General features: G+C 33.8%; 1 protein-coding gene across 3 annotated transcripts; it reads right to left on the bottom strand.

Moving 5' to 3' along the window:
* Nucleotides 1-600: 600 nt before the first annotated feature.
* On the bottom strand, nucleotides 601-11815 carry LOC139489467 (gastric triacylglycerol lipase-like). Of its 3 annotated transcripts, XM_071275865.1 has the most exons (9): nucleotides 11655-11772; nucleotides 7882-7996; nucleotides 7072-7270; nucleotides 6424-6670; nucleotides 5967-6122; nucleotides 5621-5692; nucleotides 5311-5382; nucleotides 4019-4238; nucleotides 601-642 (listed from the first exon to the last, which is right to left on the bottom strand). In XM_071275865.1, exons 1-9 carry the CDS (start codon nucleotides 11685-11687, stop codon nucleotides 620-622), a joined length of 1137 nt encoding a protein of 378 aa, XP_071131966.1. In that variant the 5' UTR covers nucleotides 11688-11772; the 3' UTR covers nucleotides 601-619. The 3 variants fall into 3 exon arrangements, with proteins under 3 accessions (XP_071131966.1, XP_071131967.1, XP_071131965.1); XM_071275866.1 differs by lacking the exon at nucleotides 601-642 and having other exon boundaries at nucleotides 3917-4238; nucleotides 11655-11815; XM_071275864.1 differs by lacking the exons at nucleotides 601-642; nucleotides 11655-11772 and adding an exon at nucleotides 8604-8787 and having other exon boundaries at nucleotides 3917-4238.
* Between the last annotated feature and the right edge of the window lie 5961 nt (nucleotides 11816-17776).

Raw genomic sequence — 17776 nt, 5'->3', positions numbered from 1 at the left:
TGTAATGTCCAGTTATCTGACTGATTGGTTCTATGTCCTTTTCTATGAATTTCTTTGGTTGTATAAAGTTAAATCACAAAAGTAATGAACTCAGAGGAAAATCAAATCGTAAAGTCCATAATCACATTGCAAAACCAAATGAAAAAACACATAAAAAAACCGAATTATATATAAAGTATTACCATTCGACTCTGATTAATTAATGTTTCCATATTGAATGTAACTTGATATATAAGGTGAAAATCTCCTTCTGTCGGATTCTATGTTTTTACCTCAAACAGAACTTGTTAATTACCTCATGCCTGTAGTACGACATATATTATGATATTCAAAGTACTGAAGTACTGAACATCGGATGATCGCAAGTTATGTTGGATGATGAATAAATGACAGGCGGTAATATGATATCTGATAGACAGATGTGTACACCCTCACATGCTGTTGATATTGATACGAAGTTTTTAGTATATATACGGATCAACACTATTATGAAGATAAGACACATGTACTGAAGTTCACCAATAGTGTAGGGCAATATTACTTACTTTCATATCAACAAATAATATTCTGTTAGAACATTGATCTTATCTATGTACTTACAATAGTTTGCCTTGTACTACTAGTGGTATGACATACAGTGTACTTGTGATTAAAAAAAAAACGAAGGTAAAATTAATGATAAAATTGGAATCAAGTTCTATAGTTTGAAGAATTAAAGGTGCAATGTTGGTATCGACTACTTCTTCTTTGTGTGTAATGCTATAACAAGATTTCGAACTTTTTGTGGAATTGTTTTGGTTACCAATACTCTTTTATTTTACTTTAGACAGTTTTGGCAACTGGTGAGTCTTATGCCGACAATAAGTACGTTTTGTGTGATTTAAAATTATAACTTCTTGTATCTTTGGTGCGATTTTTCAACAACTGGGTAACAACTGGGTAAGTTCTACTACTGGTGGACGGTTCGTCCTGAGGTGTAACCGGTACAGTAAATGAAAGTCATGTGTAAATTGTTTTTGATTTGACACTCCTATGGTTTTGATTCAAGCTATAATGACAACTAAAGTTTGTGCAAACCAAATATGGCATACTGAATTACACGCTCGATATCTGATGAGTTTTAATGTAGCAATACAATAAAAAATAAATGCAGTAGATGGCGAAATTACACAAAGTTTTTATGTTTGATTAATGCATGTCAATAAAATGGATACCATTGCCAAAAAATATATTCACAAAAGAAATATGGTTTGTGTCTTCTTTTCTATTAAAGGTATGAAACAGACAAATATTGATTGGAAAGAATCAGAATCGCATAAACTACATAATGGTAAGACGCGGTTTTGCGTTGACAGGGTGTGCGTCTCCTGTCAGCTTAACCTAGGCTCCTGGCTTAATGCTCGATAGAAGACTAATTCGAAGAAGAATATTGGGTCTTCAATGATCTTCAGCTTTGTACTTGTTTGGCTTTATAACTACTTTGATCTGAGCGTCACTGATCAGTCTTATGTAGACGAAACGCGCGTGTGGCGTATTAAATTATAATACTGGCACCTTTTAAGGTAGGATTTTATTGTAGGAAGAACAAGTGAAGTGATTAATACAATCCCATCAAAAACAAGGGTGAACGCGGAGGTGATACAGATATTTTTTAACGGTGAACCAATTCATGGTGGCGGTTCGTAAAACTTTCTAAAGGATGTATTAAACTTTTCCATTAGTAACAATTTCTAGATGTAGATGGGAAACTGTATCTGCGTTTTTCTTTATAAAAGTTGAATGTAATATAGATTCCATCAGCATTGTCAAAAAACTTAAAGCATTCAGTGAAACAAAAGTAAAATAACAAAAATACTGAGCTCCGATGAAAATTCGAAACGGAAAGTCTCTAAATCAAATGGCAAAATCAAATGACAAAACACATCAAACGAATGGACAATAACTGTCATATTCCTGACTAGGTACAGACATTTTCCAATGTAGAAAATGGTGGATTGAAACTGGTTTTATAGCGCTAAACACCATATACAAATGTTAATAATTTAATTTTGAATGTAAGGAGTCTTCTGATTGGCTGACGTTCTTAGGTTTATCAGCTCATACACATGATAATTTTGACATGTGACTGTGACGTCACCAACGTTTTTCCATGGTTTACTTCGGTTTCAAATGGAATTTAGAATTAAATTATAAGAAATGACTGTAATATTTTTTCTGTCTATCCGAAATAAATTAGGTGCACACTTTAAAATAACCCACTACGCGGATTATTCAGTGTGCACCACATTTTTTATGTTATTTATTCATAGACAGAAAAAATAATACAGTCATTCCTTTAATAGTGCAACGTGTCCAGTATAACGTTAATACCAGATTCTTCATATTTTTGTTGAGAAGTTATTGTATAAAGTCTGTCTCATTTGAAAAGGGCATCGGAAAAGTTAAGTGTATACAAGTACTAAATATGTTCGTAAATTTACCAATGTTTTTCAGATCAGGTCATCAATTAATTTCTTTTTATTAAGAAACTTCTCATTACGGACTGGAAACAAACTTGCCCATATAGTTTTTGGATGTCTAGTTTCAAAATGTTAGAACATATATACACTAATAATGAATTATTTAGAAGATGGATGTTTTACATGTCACCATTTGTATTGTTTAACAAAGGTTTGCAGTGAGCATTAATGAAATTCTGGAGTTAGAAACTGTACCGTGATTATGTTGTCAATTGGTTTGATTATCGGTATGCTTAATGATCTGTTTGTCGTTATGATTATCAAACGTTTTATTACCGGGATACTTATCTAACGGTTTAATGACCGATATGATTATCTAACGGTTTAATCAACGATATGAGTATCAAACAGGTTCATTCTCAGTATGATTATCTAACGATTTTATGACCGGGATGCTTATCTAACGGATTAATTTCCGGTATGATTATCTAGCGCTTGTTATGTTCCGGGATGAGTTGATTAAACCCTAGCCGCGTATTAGGCACAACTTTTTGGAACTTTTTGTCCATAATGCTCTTCAATTTTATACTTGTTTTGGCTTTCGAACTTTTTACATCTGAGCTTACTGGTTCGTCTTGTGTGAACGAAACGCGTGTCTGGCGTATTAAATTAAAAACATGGTACCTTTTGTTAGCTATTATTTGTGTGTTTCTCTGTCATATATGTCCTCCCATTTATGTGTATTGTAGTCCTGTCATTTAATGATGTCATTTTAATGTTATATTCAACATTGCCATAAAAGCGGGAGGTTTAGCGTCTGGCGTACAAAATTATAATCCTGGTACCTTTGATAACTATTAGCATGTCATAAAACCAGGTTCAACCCACCATTTTTTATTAAATGTCCTGTACCAAGTCAGAAAAAATGACCCTTGTTATATCATAGTTCGTTTCTGTGTGTGTTACATTTTAATGTTGTGTTTCTGTTATGTCGTAGTTCTCTTATATTTGATGTTTCCCTCAGTTTTAGTTTGTAACCCGGATTTGTTTTTTTTTTTCAATCGGTTAATGAATTTTGAACAGCGGTATACTATTGTTGCCTTTATTTATAACCGGGATGTTTATCTAACGGTTTAATTACCGATATGATAACCTTACGGTCGGTTACCGGGATGAGTTGATTACTGTTGATCTAACTGTTCTATTACCAGTACGATTAGTTAACGGTTAAAATTATTTGGATGTTTATAAATCTCAACACGATTTACTGGAATGTCAATTTGCATATTTAACGATTTGACTACACAGAACTGAGATGTAATGTGCCCAATACAGTCGAACAAACGTACGCCATGTATACATAGGACTGACGTTATCATTTTGGTTATACATATAGCAGCCTCCAATAATTATTATTCATACACACAAAAGGTCGTTGTCCAGAAAAACAAAAGTGATTGGTAGTACATTGATAGGTATTTTTGTATATTTTTGTATATGAACTTGGTTATTTGCGAGAACACATATGCATTGATTACAACTAAGTCATTTCAGTTTACCCATCAATTTTAACATATCTTTGTATAATGTCTTTGGTGGTGTATCCCCAACAACAAAGTCCGCGTGATTCCATTTAGGATAGTCCTTATTTTCTACAATATGCTTAAGATTATCACTGATAAACTTGACGTCCGTAGGATCAGCTAGATAATCGTTGCCACCAGAGTATATAGCCACTGGAACATCTACTTGTGTTATATTCACATACGGCGGTGTCGTCTAAAATAGAGGTTAACATTGTGAAAGTATGGTGTTGTTTACATTAATTTTATCTATAAAGCTAACAAGTTTGGGTATTGTGCTTTAAATCTTTTTATCTTTATTTTAGCTTAATTGATTTATCGATAATGTAGTTGTTCAGTCAATCATTTGGTCTGGTATTTTTTATTTGGCAGATGAACATTAATTTGGAAATTTGTTGTTTTTTTTCTGCATTAAAGTTCTGTGCAAATGTAATTGTGACGTTACACATTTATGAATTAGATCAATTTTGAACTACAACCATAAATAAAAGAGTGTATTGGATCTTAGAGTGTATATGTTTTCATGTCAGCTGATCGCGAACCGTCAACTTGATGTCAGTAGCTGTTACCTTTGATACAGTAGGTGTTAAAAATTGTTCTTTGGGAACTTTGTTATCTGTTAAATCGGTTTTATAGAGTTTAGTGCTACTCCTGTCCTTATTTTATTGTGTTTTAAGCCCGGTTGTCACTATCAAGTTTTGACAATGAAAACTGACTTTGATCAAAACCTTTAAAAAAACTGATTTAAAATAATCTCATCTTACTTTTCGTGACACTTAGATGGACTTTGGTGGGAAGTAACAAATCAGTGCTAGAGTTTAGAAGTGATGGTGACATAATAAAAGCACATATTAAAAGCGTAACAAGATGAAATACTTTTGGAAAAAAGTAAAATAAGATTATTTTAACAAATGAAATGACAAAAATTGAGTTTAGGACCGCTTTACTTTTTGTAAACCTTGAATTCCCGCCTTTTCTTTTACCAATTACCAGAAAACTTTGATAATTTCTTTTAGACCAAGGGTTTGATGGTAAACGCTGAAAGTGACAAATTGCTGTACGCGCCTTCTGTATTGCAACTGATCGACATAAGAAGGGGTGTCGTCTGTTATATGCCAATGTTATTGTGATTTCGTTTGTTCTTATTCATATATACATGTTATATGCCAATGTTATTGTGATTTCGTTTGTTCTTATTCATATATACATGTTATATGCCAATGTTATTGTGATTTCGTTTGTTCTTATTCATATATACATGTAGTTACCCGATTATATCGAGCCATATTTTCAACTGCCGTTCCAAAGTCATATAGCTGGAACTCACCACTTATAACTCCCTGTAAGCAATACGTATTTTCTACTTATTTCATATCATTGGTGTTTAAATCATTAAATAATTACTGTTATACTGAAGTTGGTGATTTAACAAAATCTATAGAAAAATTTACAGTGTTGAAAAACAATCTGGTGCATTTGCGTTATCAAATTGATATTTTTTTTTCTACTTGGTATTACATAAAAACAAACACTTTGAACGCTTGAAAAGTAATTAAAATAGTTTTAAAAAATACCTACCTGTCCAAAATGGACCATGTTTCGCACAGAGGTACCAGATGGAATATGAGACATGTATACAGGTACTCTTCTCTGAAATAACAATTACTCAAATAAATCTTTATTCTAAAGAAGTAAGCCGCTAACAAGGATAAATTTTATCTTTTAGATTCTATTGTAGTTTAGTCAATTCATTTCAGCATGCATTTGCATGACGATACAGAGTGTCAGAATATCTGGCAGATATAACCATGGCAAATCTCTAAAAGGGGGGAGTTTTCTATTCAAATTATTAGGTTTGAAACTAAACTAAACTAAACTTAACACTTAAAAAATGCAAAAAACATACTAATTAAACTTATATTACCCAATCATAATTAGGCAGACCATGTCCATAAATTAGATCTGTAAATTCTGAGCAAATATATGCTGATGCATCAGTATCACAAATCTTATCTGCTATGTCCATGTTAATAGAATTGTTTAAGAAGAAGCCTTTCCTACCAAATAAAGTAAAAACCTCCTGTAAAAAAAGAAAAGTGTAGACATATAAAACTGTGAAGATCTGTGAATAAATCTTGTATTCAGAATAAGAAATCAATTTGGAAAGAATATGACTTTAAATTTTCCTTTACATTTAAGTTTGATTTAAAAATATTTTATGATTCGAACTAATACTATTCTTATAGAGGTATGAATAAATGCATAAATGTTAATAGACAGTCAGCAATTATCATAAACCAAGGACGTTTTGGAACATTCATTGATTGAAATCATCTGTATGATTAAATTTTGAATCTTTAAAAATAGGAAGAAAATCTTACATCTATGTTAGGTTTTAATGCTTTGACAAGTATAGATGTGAGTCCCCTGACATCTCCCAATTTTGCAATGGGTGCTAGTGCAATGAACAGCTTGACCTTCTTTGCCAATTGTTTGTTTCTGCTGAATCCAGTGAATCCAATAATCGTACCCTGGGAATGACCTATGAACACTACATTGGTTTGGTTTGTAGTTTGGAGTATATAATCCACCATGGCTGGTATGTCTTTATCTGCCATATCCTGCCAACTATATAAAATATTAATATTTACAGTTAGTTAGTAATATACTGCATGTAATGATTTGATAATACTGGTCCTATAAATATGGTTAATATAATTTTAAAACATGTTTTGTTGGTATCTGGATCTGTTCTTGTTCTCGGTTTTTGTTTAAGTCCCTTCATGTCGCTACAGTTGACTCTTGTACCGTCTCTATAGGTCATTCCTGCTATCATATCGTAGCTTGATGTATGGAAAGTTACAAAATATCACAGTAAATCATGATCTGATAAAACAATTAGAGTGAATAGAAATAAATAAATTAGATGGCTTATACCGAAATATCATTTAATAAATAATAACTTTTCAAACAAATGCAAGGTAAAAAAATAGAGCAGTGCCTATACATAGCATACGTTATCAACTCACCTAAAATCCCAGAACTGTTCTTGTGTTGAGTTGTATTTCGTATGATTCATTGAATACGTATTCCCGCGAGAGTTACCAAGCCAAACATCGTACCCAGCATCTGCTAGAATAAACCCCAAACTTCCATTATAACCATTAAACAGATAACAAGATGAATCTGCCAATAGTCCATGCTGTAGTAGTACAACTGGTCTAGAACCTTTCAAATTAAAAATTAGTAAAGAAATGAATTGATACCCATAGATTTAATATTTCAATACTAGTAAGTCTTTGAAAAGTCTATACCAACTATGTATGATTTTATTTATTTCAGAATGTTTGTGTGTATGACATGTTTTCTCAATAGTCTTTGATATTTAAAAAAAAAAACTACGTTAATATTTTTTTACAAACTCGTGCAAAGTCAATGGTGCTTTAATGCGGAGTCAAAGACATTTTTCGTACTAACTAAAAGATATTTTGGATATAGAGATAAAAGTATATTTGTATAAGTAAAATTTTGAAGCTGGTCAAGCCGCGAGCAAGTTTAATGACTATGTCCAATAAATAACACTGGCACTCTGTGTATTCTGGAAAGGCACATATATCCTGATTGGATATTACAAACATGCAGTTAAAGCTATCATGTGCTTCATTTTACATTTCATCTCCAGAATGATGTCGACAAGATTGTATCTTCAGATATTACAGGTGAAATTTTGCACTTACAGTTTTGTTGACCTAAACGTAACGCGATTTTGATTAACTTGGAAGAATCCGTACCTGAAATCTTTGGTTATGAACATGATTGCTCTCTTATAAATAAATTACCTCCTGGTTTATCGTATCGTCCGTACGGTATTCTATGTAATCCCAGGATAAACCCATCCTCAGTTGGTACGAAGTGAGTTTCTGCTTTATACCCATTGTATATTATAAGCTGTATCTGGAATAGAGTTAACCCATAGAGGCGGAAGATACATCAAAGGGATGTTCAAACTCATAAGTCGGTGATAAACTGACAACGTACGCCATGGCAACAACAACAAAAAAACGACAGAAAAAAAAGAACTAAAAAATGCCAGTAAATAAACTCCACAAAGAAAACTTAAGACTGAGAAGCACAAACCCAATGAAAACAAGGGTGGTCTCGGGTGTTCTGGAAGGGTTTGCGGATCCTGCGCCACACATGACACCTGTCGAGTTACTCCTATGACATAATTTTAGTTATATCAAATGATTTGGCATCAAGTAATACCAGCAAGACGGACAATTGAAACCCAAGAGTACAAATACAACATGATATAATCGATATGGTTTATTACAGTCTCATGTATTTGTATTCAATGTGATATAAGCTCCTAATAGGAAAATAAGATATTCTTATTCTTATTGATAGTGGTTATTTTTTATTTTCGTTAGCACAGCAAACAATTTCGTGAACTTATTTTTGCTTAGCATGTGTACACGGTTCGTTGTTACCTATAAATAAGAATGGATAAACTGTCTATATCCGTCTTTTTGTATCCTACTTCATCTATAAATTTACATACCGAGTTCATAAAGACTTCAGGAGAAACATCGTGTCCCTTTAGTAACTGTTTGGAATAAAGAGGCGAGAATCCATTGGATATCGTGATGAAAGTTGTTATTAATGACCATAACAAAAGATCCATTCTGTCTATTAAACTCTGTTTATATAACTTTACACTTGATAATGTGATAACCTTTATTTATTTATGTTTATCTTTCACTGTCCTATTTACTGTGAACTCATCAATCGAAAACTCACAACATATTAGTTAAAGAAATACAGTGGTGGATCCAGAATTTTTCATAAGGAAGGGAGGGACCTACTAAATGCATAAGAGTGGCCCCTCTCCAGTCTTGCTTCAGTGATTCCCTATATAATCAATTAAATTTTTGGTGGGGTTCGTGTTGAGTAGTTGAGTATTTTTCTTTGTTGTATTTTGTGTACTATTGTTTATCTGTTTTTTTTTTTTTTTAGTTTTTAGCTCACCTGGCCCGCAGGGCCAAGTGAGCTTTTCCCATCACTTTGCGTTCGGCGTCCGGCGTCCGTCGTCGTCCGTCGTCTTCCGTCGTCGTCCGTCGTCGTTAACTTTTACAAAAATCTTCTCCTCTGAAACTATTCGGCCAAATTAAACCAAACTTGGCCACAATCATCATTGGGGTATCTAGTTTAAAAATTGTGTCCGGTGACCCGGCCAACCAACCAAGATGGCCGCCATGGCTAAAAATAGAACATAGGGGTAAAATGCAGTTTTTGGCTTATAACTCAAAAACCAAAGCATTTAGAGCAAATCTGACATGGGGTAAAACTGTTAATCAGGTCAACATCTATCTGCCCTGAAATTTTCAGATGGATGGGACAACCCGTTGTTGGGTTGCTGCCCCTAAATTGATAATTTTAAGGAAATTTTACTGTTTTTGGTTATTATCTTGAAATGATTATAGATAAAGATAAACTGTAAACAGCAATAATGTTTAGCAAAGTCAGATTTACAAATAAGTCAGCATGACCGAAATGGTCAGTTGACCCCTTTAGGAGTTATTGCCCTTTATAGTCAATTTTTAACCATTTTTCGTAAATCTTAGTAATCTTTTACAAAAATCTTCTCCTCTGAAACTACTGGGCCAAATGAATCCAAACTGGACCATAATCATCATTGGGGTATCTAGTTTAATTAAAAGTGCTGGATAGCACCTCTGGAAAGTTTGCAACTGTGTATGTGTATTATTTCAAATAGGTTACAGACGTGTATTATTTCAAATATGTATTTAATCACAGTTCGGATTTTTTCAAACTAAACAATTGTCTCGCCAATCACTTTTTATGCCCCATTTATGGGCATTATGTTTTCTGGTCTGTGTGTCCGTCCGTTCGTCTGTCTGTCCCGTTCAGGTTAAAGTTTTTGGTCGAGGTAGTTTTTGATAAAGTTGAAGTCCAATCAATTTGAAACTTAGTACATACTAGAACACACCTGTGATATCGCGGTTCCTTGAAAGAATTTAAGTATATAAGCCTTATTTTAGTACTGGGATTGTCATCTGTTAAAGTCTTGCCGATTATAATATGCACAGTTTTCTCTGCTTTCAAAATCTTTCTGTTTGAACCGGTCGACCTGGAACTTATCAATTATTGGTAATATTAATTATTTGGAAAACAAAAGGTCCTGGAACGCATGGGGTATTTTTTAATCAACAGCATTGACCTATATTATTAATTCTGTATTATGTCATGCCCGTTAACAAGTTGAAAACTGTACCTATACGCCTTATTTTAAGTCCAGATTTTTGTATTCGTATAGTAATCTTAGAAAGTCTTACTGCTTTAAATACTACAATAGGGAACAATTTGACAATATTTGAATTTAGTAGTGTCAACCCTGTGATTATGACCCGTGTATAGAGCAAAATCCGAAATCCCTGTCAGATGAGAAACGTACAGATAAGGTAATGGTAACAGGTGAATATTCTATTGGTATCGGTATCGGATTCGACCCGGAACTTGTTAATTATTGGCAATATTAATTGTGTGGAAAACAAAAAGGTCTGGAGTGGTGAAATTTTTAATCAACACTATTGTCCTATATTGGATATATATGAAATTGAATTCTTTGATTTCTCCTTTTTACCCCATGACGGGTAATGCTAAATTAGAGTTTTACTCCATTTTCATAACCCACTGAACATAGAAAAGGATAGTGCAGATGGGGCATGCGTGTACTATGGACACATTCTTGTTTTATATATCTATACTTCTAAATCAAAAGACCGTTTTTATGTTCACCTGATAAATGTATAACCGAAGAAAGCTACAAATAAACTCATCATAGATACCAGGACCAAATTTAGGGTCCCAAATTTAGTACATACGCCAGACGCGCGCTTCGTCCACAAAAGACTCATCAGTGACGACTGAATCCACAAAAGTCAAAAAGGACAAATAAAGTACGAAGTTGAAGAGCATTGAGGACCAAAACTCCTAAAAGTTTTGCCAAATACAGCTAAGGTAATCTATGCCCGAGGTAGAAAAGCCTTAGAATTTCAAAAAATTCTAAATTTTGTAAACAGTTGATATACTATTAATCATTGCCCCTGTGTTAGGACGACACATTGTTAATTATAGGTCAATCTTAAAGAATCATACTGCCCAAGGAATAAAGTGTGAGGATAAAAAGTTCTGCATTGTTAAGCACTATGAAAGTCATTTTGCTAGTACATGGACAAATGTTATTATATCATTTTAATAATTTCTACAGTACTTGTCTTTAGCTTGATTTCGGTCTTGATACACTGAACTATAATATTCTAAGAAGTAGATGATGACTCGGTTGCTTTTAAATTATACGGATGCTATATAATGATACTAATTCTCATTAAGACAATGTTTTTCTGTTGTCGGTTTGATCCACTTGAGCATGCTGAACGAGTGAAGGTCCTTATATCCACATTGGAATGTGAAACAGCTTGTATTTAAATAACGGAATTACAAGTTTTCAAATGATTTTTGGCATCAAAACTTTCAGATCGATGTCAGTTTAACAAACACAATGCACTTTTCTATTAAAGCCGGTATTTACCTTTACTCGTCCTTGGCGTGAGACAGAAGCCATGTATAATTATCGATTATTTTATATTCTATCACCAGTGTATTGTTAAAATGAATCAAACCATTATCACTTGTCAATTATCCGATAACTTGCATTTGTCAAATATCAACATGTTCTCCCATACCGGACTCTTTCGATACACTCGGGCTTTTACTTATTCAATAATAAACAGTTGTAAATATCGTACATAGTAAAAAATAGTGCGGGAAATGTTCATTCAAATATTTTAAAAGAGTAGCAACCCAAAAGAGTTAAAAATTAGAATTCCAGTGGTGGATCCAGGGGGGGGAGGGGGGGCGGGGGTGGGGTTCCGGGGGTGCGCACCCCCCTTTATTTTTGCCGATCAATGCATTTGTATCGGGACATATGTTTTGCACCCCCTGCACCCCCCCCCCCCTTTTGCCCTGGGTTAGCACCCCCCCTTTCGAAAATTCCTGCATCCGCCCCTGAATTCGAACACTAGTACTACATTATATTGGAGCAGAACATTGCGATAGTCTGTCTCACCGAAAGTTGAGGCCGACGCCTAGGGAAAGTAGCTATAGCAAGCTATAGCAAACTTTCCAAAAATGTATGGTGTGACCCTGCCAACCATCCAAGATGGCCGCCATGGCTAAAAATAGAACATAGGGGTAAAATGTAGATTTTGGCTTACAACTCTAAAACCAAAGCATTTAGAGCAAATCTGACATGGGGGTTAAATAATCTATTAGGTCAAGATTTATCTGCCCTGAAAATTTCAGACAAATCAGACAACCCGTTGTTGGGTTGCTGCCCCTGAATTAGTAATTTTAAGGACATTTTGCAGTTTTTGCTTATTATCTTAAATATTATTATAGATAGAGATAAACTGTAAAAAGCAATAATGTTCAGCAAAGTAAGATCTACAAATAAGTCAACATGACTAAAATTGTCAGTTGACCCATTAAGGAGTTATTGCCCTTTATAGTCAATTCTTAATAATTTTTCTAAAATTTTAGTATGCTTTAAAAAAATCTTCCCTGAAACTACTGGGCCAAATTTAACCAAACTTGGCCACAATCATCATTTGCCAAATTGGGTATCTAATTCTAAAAATGTATGGCGTGACCCTGCCAACCAACCAAGATGGCCGCCATGGCTAAAAATAGTACATAGGGTGCTATAAACAGTTTCGTATAAAAAACTAGGGGTTATTCCCCAACTAAAAATAGACATGGAGGGAAGTCCCTTTTTATCAACATAATTGGTGAAAAAGTATCATGTTTTTTGTATTTAGTTGTAAAGATATGTTAATTAACTTCAATTAAAACAGGATAAATGATTGAAATAAATTTAAAAATTAGATTAAATATTCATGTTTTGAGGGGAGACAACACTGTAAACAGTCTGTTTTTTTGGCAGTGAAAATTCATAACTTGTTTGCAGCCCCTGTAGCTCTTTTCGGAGCAGGCGAACGTACCCTGAAGCGTGAATTTTTTGAAAGACCAGGTAAAAATCTATGAAATTCATACAACTTTGATAATGAAAAATGTGCAGGTATCATGTCCTCAGGGGTGTGCACATGACCTGATTTCAGGTTTTTTAGCTCACCTGGCCCGAAGGGCCAAGTGAGCTTTTCCCATCACTTTGCGTCCGGCGTCCGTCGTCGTCGTCGTCGTCCGTCGTCTGTCGTCCGTCGTCGTCCGTCGTCGTTAACTTTTACAAAAATCTTCTCCTCTGAAACTACTGGGCCAAATTGAACCAAACTTGGCCACAATCATCATTGGGGTATCTAGTTTAAAAAATGTGTGGCGTGACCCGGTCAACCAACCAAGATGGCCGCCACGGCTAAAAATAGAACATAGGGGTAAAATGCAGTTTTTGGCTTATAACTCAAAAACCAAAGCATTTAGAGGAAATCTGACAAGGGGTAAATATGTTTATCAGGTCAAGATCTATCTGCCCTGAAATTTTCAGATGAATCGGTCAACCCGTTGTTGGGTTCCTGCCCCTGAATTGGTCATTTTGAGGAAATTTTGCTGTTTTTGGTTATTATCTTGAATATTATTATAGATAGAGATAAACTTTAAACAGCAATAATGTTCGGCAAAGTTAGATTTACAAATAAGTCAACATGACCGAAATGGTCAGTTGACCCCTTTAGGAGTTATTGCCCTTTATAGTCAATTTTTAACCATTTTTCATAAATCTAAGTAATCTTTTACAAAAATCTTCTCCTCTGAAACTACTGGGCCAAATTAATCCAAACTTGGCCACAATCATCTTTGGGGTATCTAGTTTAAAAAATGTGTGGCGTGACCCGGTCAACCAACCAAGATGGCCGCCACGGCTAAAAATAGAACATAGGGGTAAAATGCAGTTTTTGGCTTATAACTCAAAAACCAAAGCATTTAGAGGAAATCTGACAAGGGGTAAATATGTTTATCAGGTCAAGATCTATCTGCCCTGAAATTTTCAGATGAATCGGTCAACCTGTTGTTGGGTTGCTGCCCCTGAATTGGTAATTTTGAGGAAATTTTGCCGTTTTTGGTTATTATCTTGAATATTATTATAGATAGAGATAAACTGTAAACAGCAATAATGTTCAGCAAAGTTAGATTTACAAATAAGTCAACATGACCGAAATGGTCAGTTGACCCCTTTAGGAGTTATTGCCCTTTATAGTCAATTTTTAACCATTTTTCGTAAATCTTAGTTATCTTTTACAAAAATCTTCTCCTCTGAAACTACTAGGCCAAATTAATTCAAACTTAACAACAATTATCTTTGAGGTACTTTGTTTGAAAATGTGTCCGATGACCTGGCCATCCAACCAAGATGGCCACCACGGCTAAAAATAGAACAGGGGTAAAATGTAGTTTTTTGCTTATAACTCTGAAACCAAATCATTTAGAGGAAATCTGACAAGGAGTTAAATTGTTAATCAAGTCAATATATATCTGCCCTGAAATATTCAAATGAATTGGACAACCGGTTGTTGGGTTGCTGCCCTCCAATTGGTAATTTTTAAAGAAATTTTGCTGTTTTTGGTTATTATCTTGAATACTATTATAGATAGCGATAAATTGTAAACAGCGATAATGTTCATCAAAGTAAGATCTACAAATAAGTCAACATGACCGAAGTGGTCAGTTGACCCCTTTAGGAGTTATTGCCCTTTATAGTCAATTTTTAACCATTTTTTGTAAATCTTAGTTATCTTTTACAAAAATCTTCTCCTCTGAAACTACTAGGCCAAATTATTTCAAACTTAACCACAATTATCTTTGAGGTACCTTGTTTGAAAAATGTGTCCGATGACCTGGCCATCCAACCAAGATGGCCACCACGGCTAAAAATAGAACAGGGGTAAAATGTAGTTTTTTGCTTATAACTCTGAAACCAAATCATTTAGAGGAAATCTGACAAGGAGTTAAATTGTTAATCAAGTCAATATATATCTGCCCTGAAATATTCAAATGAATTGGACAACCGGTTGTTGGGTTGCTGCCCTCCAATTGGTAATTTTTAAAGAAATTTTGCTGTTTTTGGTTATTATCTTGAATACTATTATAGATAGCGATAAACTGTAAACAGCGATAAAGTTCATCAAAGTAAGATCTACAAATAAGTCCACATGACCTAAATGGTCAATTGACCCCTTAAGGAGTTATTGCCCTTTATAGTCAATTTTTAACAATTTTCATTAATTTGGTAAATTTATGTAAATTTTTACCAAATATTTTTCTCTGCTACTAATGGGCAAAGTTCATTATAGATATAATTGTAAGAAGCAAGAATGTTCAGTAAAGTAAGAACTTCAAACACATCACCATCACCAAAATACAATTTTGTCATGAATCCATTTGTGACTCCTTTGTTTAATATGCACATAGACCAAGGTGAGCGACACAGGCTCTTTAGAGCCTCTAGTTTATGATAAAGACAATAGTGTCCATTCTGTGTTTATTTTATAGCCGTATCCTTCTTTATTATATAGGTATACCAATTCGATTTTTAATCCATATGGAATCATACAAAAATTGGTCTAAACTGACCTCCAAACCATCAATGATTCTGAAATGAGGAGTACCCAAATTGAACCTATGCTTAAATTCCCATCGTCAAAAGTCGAATAACAGAGCTTTTTTTTATTTCTTCAAATATTTTGAACAATTGGATATAAGTCCATGCTTACTCTTCTTTTTTTTTTAAATGGGTACTTATTGTATTTGATCATTTTAAAAAGATGTCGTTTTGATGACGTCGCATTGCGACGTTTCAGTACATTTTGCTTTTTCAGTAAACACTTCATCTATTGATAAATACTGTGAGCGTTTTGTGCATATCTAAATATTTTCACCTATGTTGAAAGATGTGCATAGTATCAAATCATAGAAATACAAATTGTGTAGTCTCCTGGAAATTTTGTAAGATGTCCGCTGCTATTTTTGCTAAATAGGTGCAATTTGGGTACCGTTACGTTAGGCTAGCTACATTGTATTTCTCCTCTCACATGTATTGGTTTTTTTTATCATTGTAACATAGAATGCACAAATTTTTGCGTTTAATACTTGTCACTCGATCATTTAAACTCGAACTCCAAAATATAATTTATAAATATTGAATCTTGGTATGTACACGTTGTTTTAACTTAACAAACGGCCCTTTAGACGACGGTACAGACCCTGAAAGCGACCTCTTTCTGTGCACATTTCCCCATTAAAGTGAATTTGAAATAAAGTCATAAAATTGTTAAAACTAATCACAAACTACTTACCTTTTACTGTTTGTCCAGATATAGAAAAATAAACAATATGGCAGCCAAACAATTACTTCAAATTTTTTCGGTATTTATCGCAGAATAAGGAAAAAACCTGAGAATAGCGATATCACTACTGACCAAAAAATTAAAAGAATGAAAAAGCGTGTAATTGGGTGTAAAGTGGTGAAAATTGTGTACACGCCGTGTTAACCGTTGAAAAAGCGTGTATTACACGCGAATATCATGTCACTTGGCATGTATGATTTTTGGGGAAAGACGGCTTCAAGCCGTCAATTCCCTAATGGGTTGGCCAGAGTATCATTCCCTCACGTCAATCATTTTGTTTTGATAGTTTGGAAACCCCCTCAAAATGTCATACTGAAATTGATGACAAGGAGAACAGATTGACTTTAAATACATTTTTTACACATTTCCCTTCTATTTCTCATGAAATTATCGTATATTGAGCTTTCCCTTACACTATATACGTTTCTTTTACAGTCCGGAAAAATCAGTATTACGAAATATTCTATATATATCTAACCTAGTGACGTCATTGTTGGAATGCCACACTACACAGGGATATCCTTTATTCATTATAAAAATCATTCACAGTATTTGTATACTAATTTAAAATCCGTATTTGTTAAATATAAACCTAATGATGTTTGCTGTAGTGTAGATGATTCACACACCAACATGCAATGCTTTAATCTGAGGCTATAATCAGATAATATGTAGGTCAACTTTCGCAGTAAACAATGTCAATGGGGATTCATGAGATAAGGGAGAGAACGGCAGTTTTCATTGTTTCTGTATAGGTCTGTTTTAAGAATCTTCCTCCAATTCAAGAGCACTTCAATTGATGAGTAATTTTACACTAAAATCAAAGTAAATGTTTTTGAACATTTAAAATGTGACATTTAGTATATGATTAGTAGTCTTCTATATAAAAACAAAATGTGTATCAACATAATTATTGAAATGGTTAAAAAAAAAAAAAAAAAAAAAAAATGTTGCTTTTTGTAGTTTATACCTATTGAGATTGGGGAGAGCAACTGCAGTTTTCAATCTTTCTGTAAAGTTATGTTTTTAGAATCTTTCTCCAATGAAGGAGCACCTCAATTGATGAGTAATTACCCACTAAAAAGAAAGTTAATGTATATGAACACTAAAAATGTCACATTAAGTATATATATGATAAGTAGTCATCAATTAAAAAATAATTTTGTGTACCAACATAATTATTGTAGTGGTAATTTTTTTAATGCCCCACCTACGATAGTAGAGGGGCATTATGTTTTCTGGTCTGTGCGTCCGTTCGTCCGTCCGTCCGTTCGTCCGTCTGTCCCGCTCCAGGTTAAAG

This window comes from Mytilus edulis, chromosome 9 (genome assembly GCF_963676685.1).
Source record: "Mytilus edulis chromosome 9, xbMytEdul2.2, whole genome shotgun sequence".
In the NCBI taxonomy this organism is placed as follows: Eukaryota; Metazoa; Mollusca; class Bivalvia; order Mytilida; family Mytilidae; genus Mytilus; species Mytilus edulis.
The sequence above is the reverse complement of the archived record's forward strand: the minus strand, read 5'-3'. Positions and strand labels throughout refer to the sequence as shown.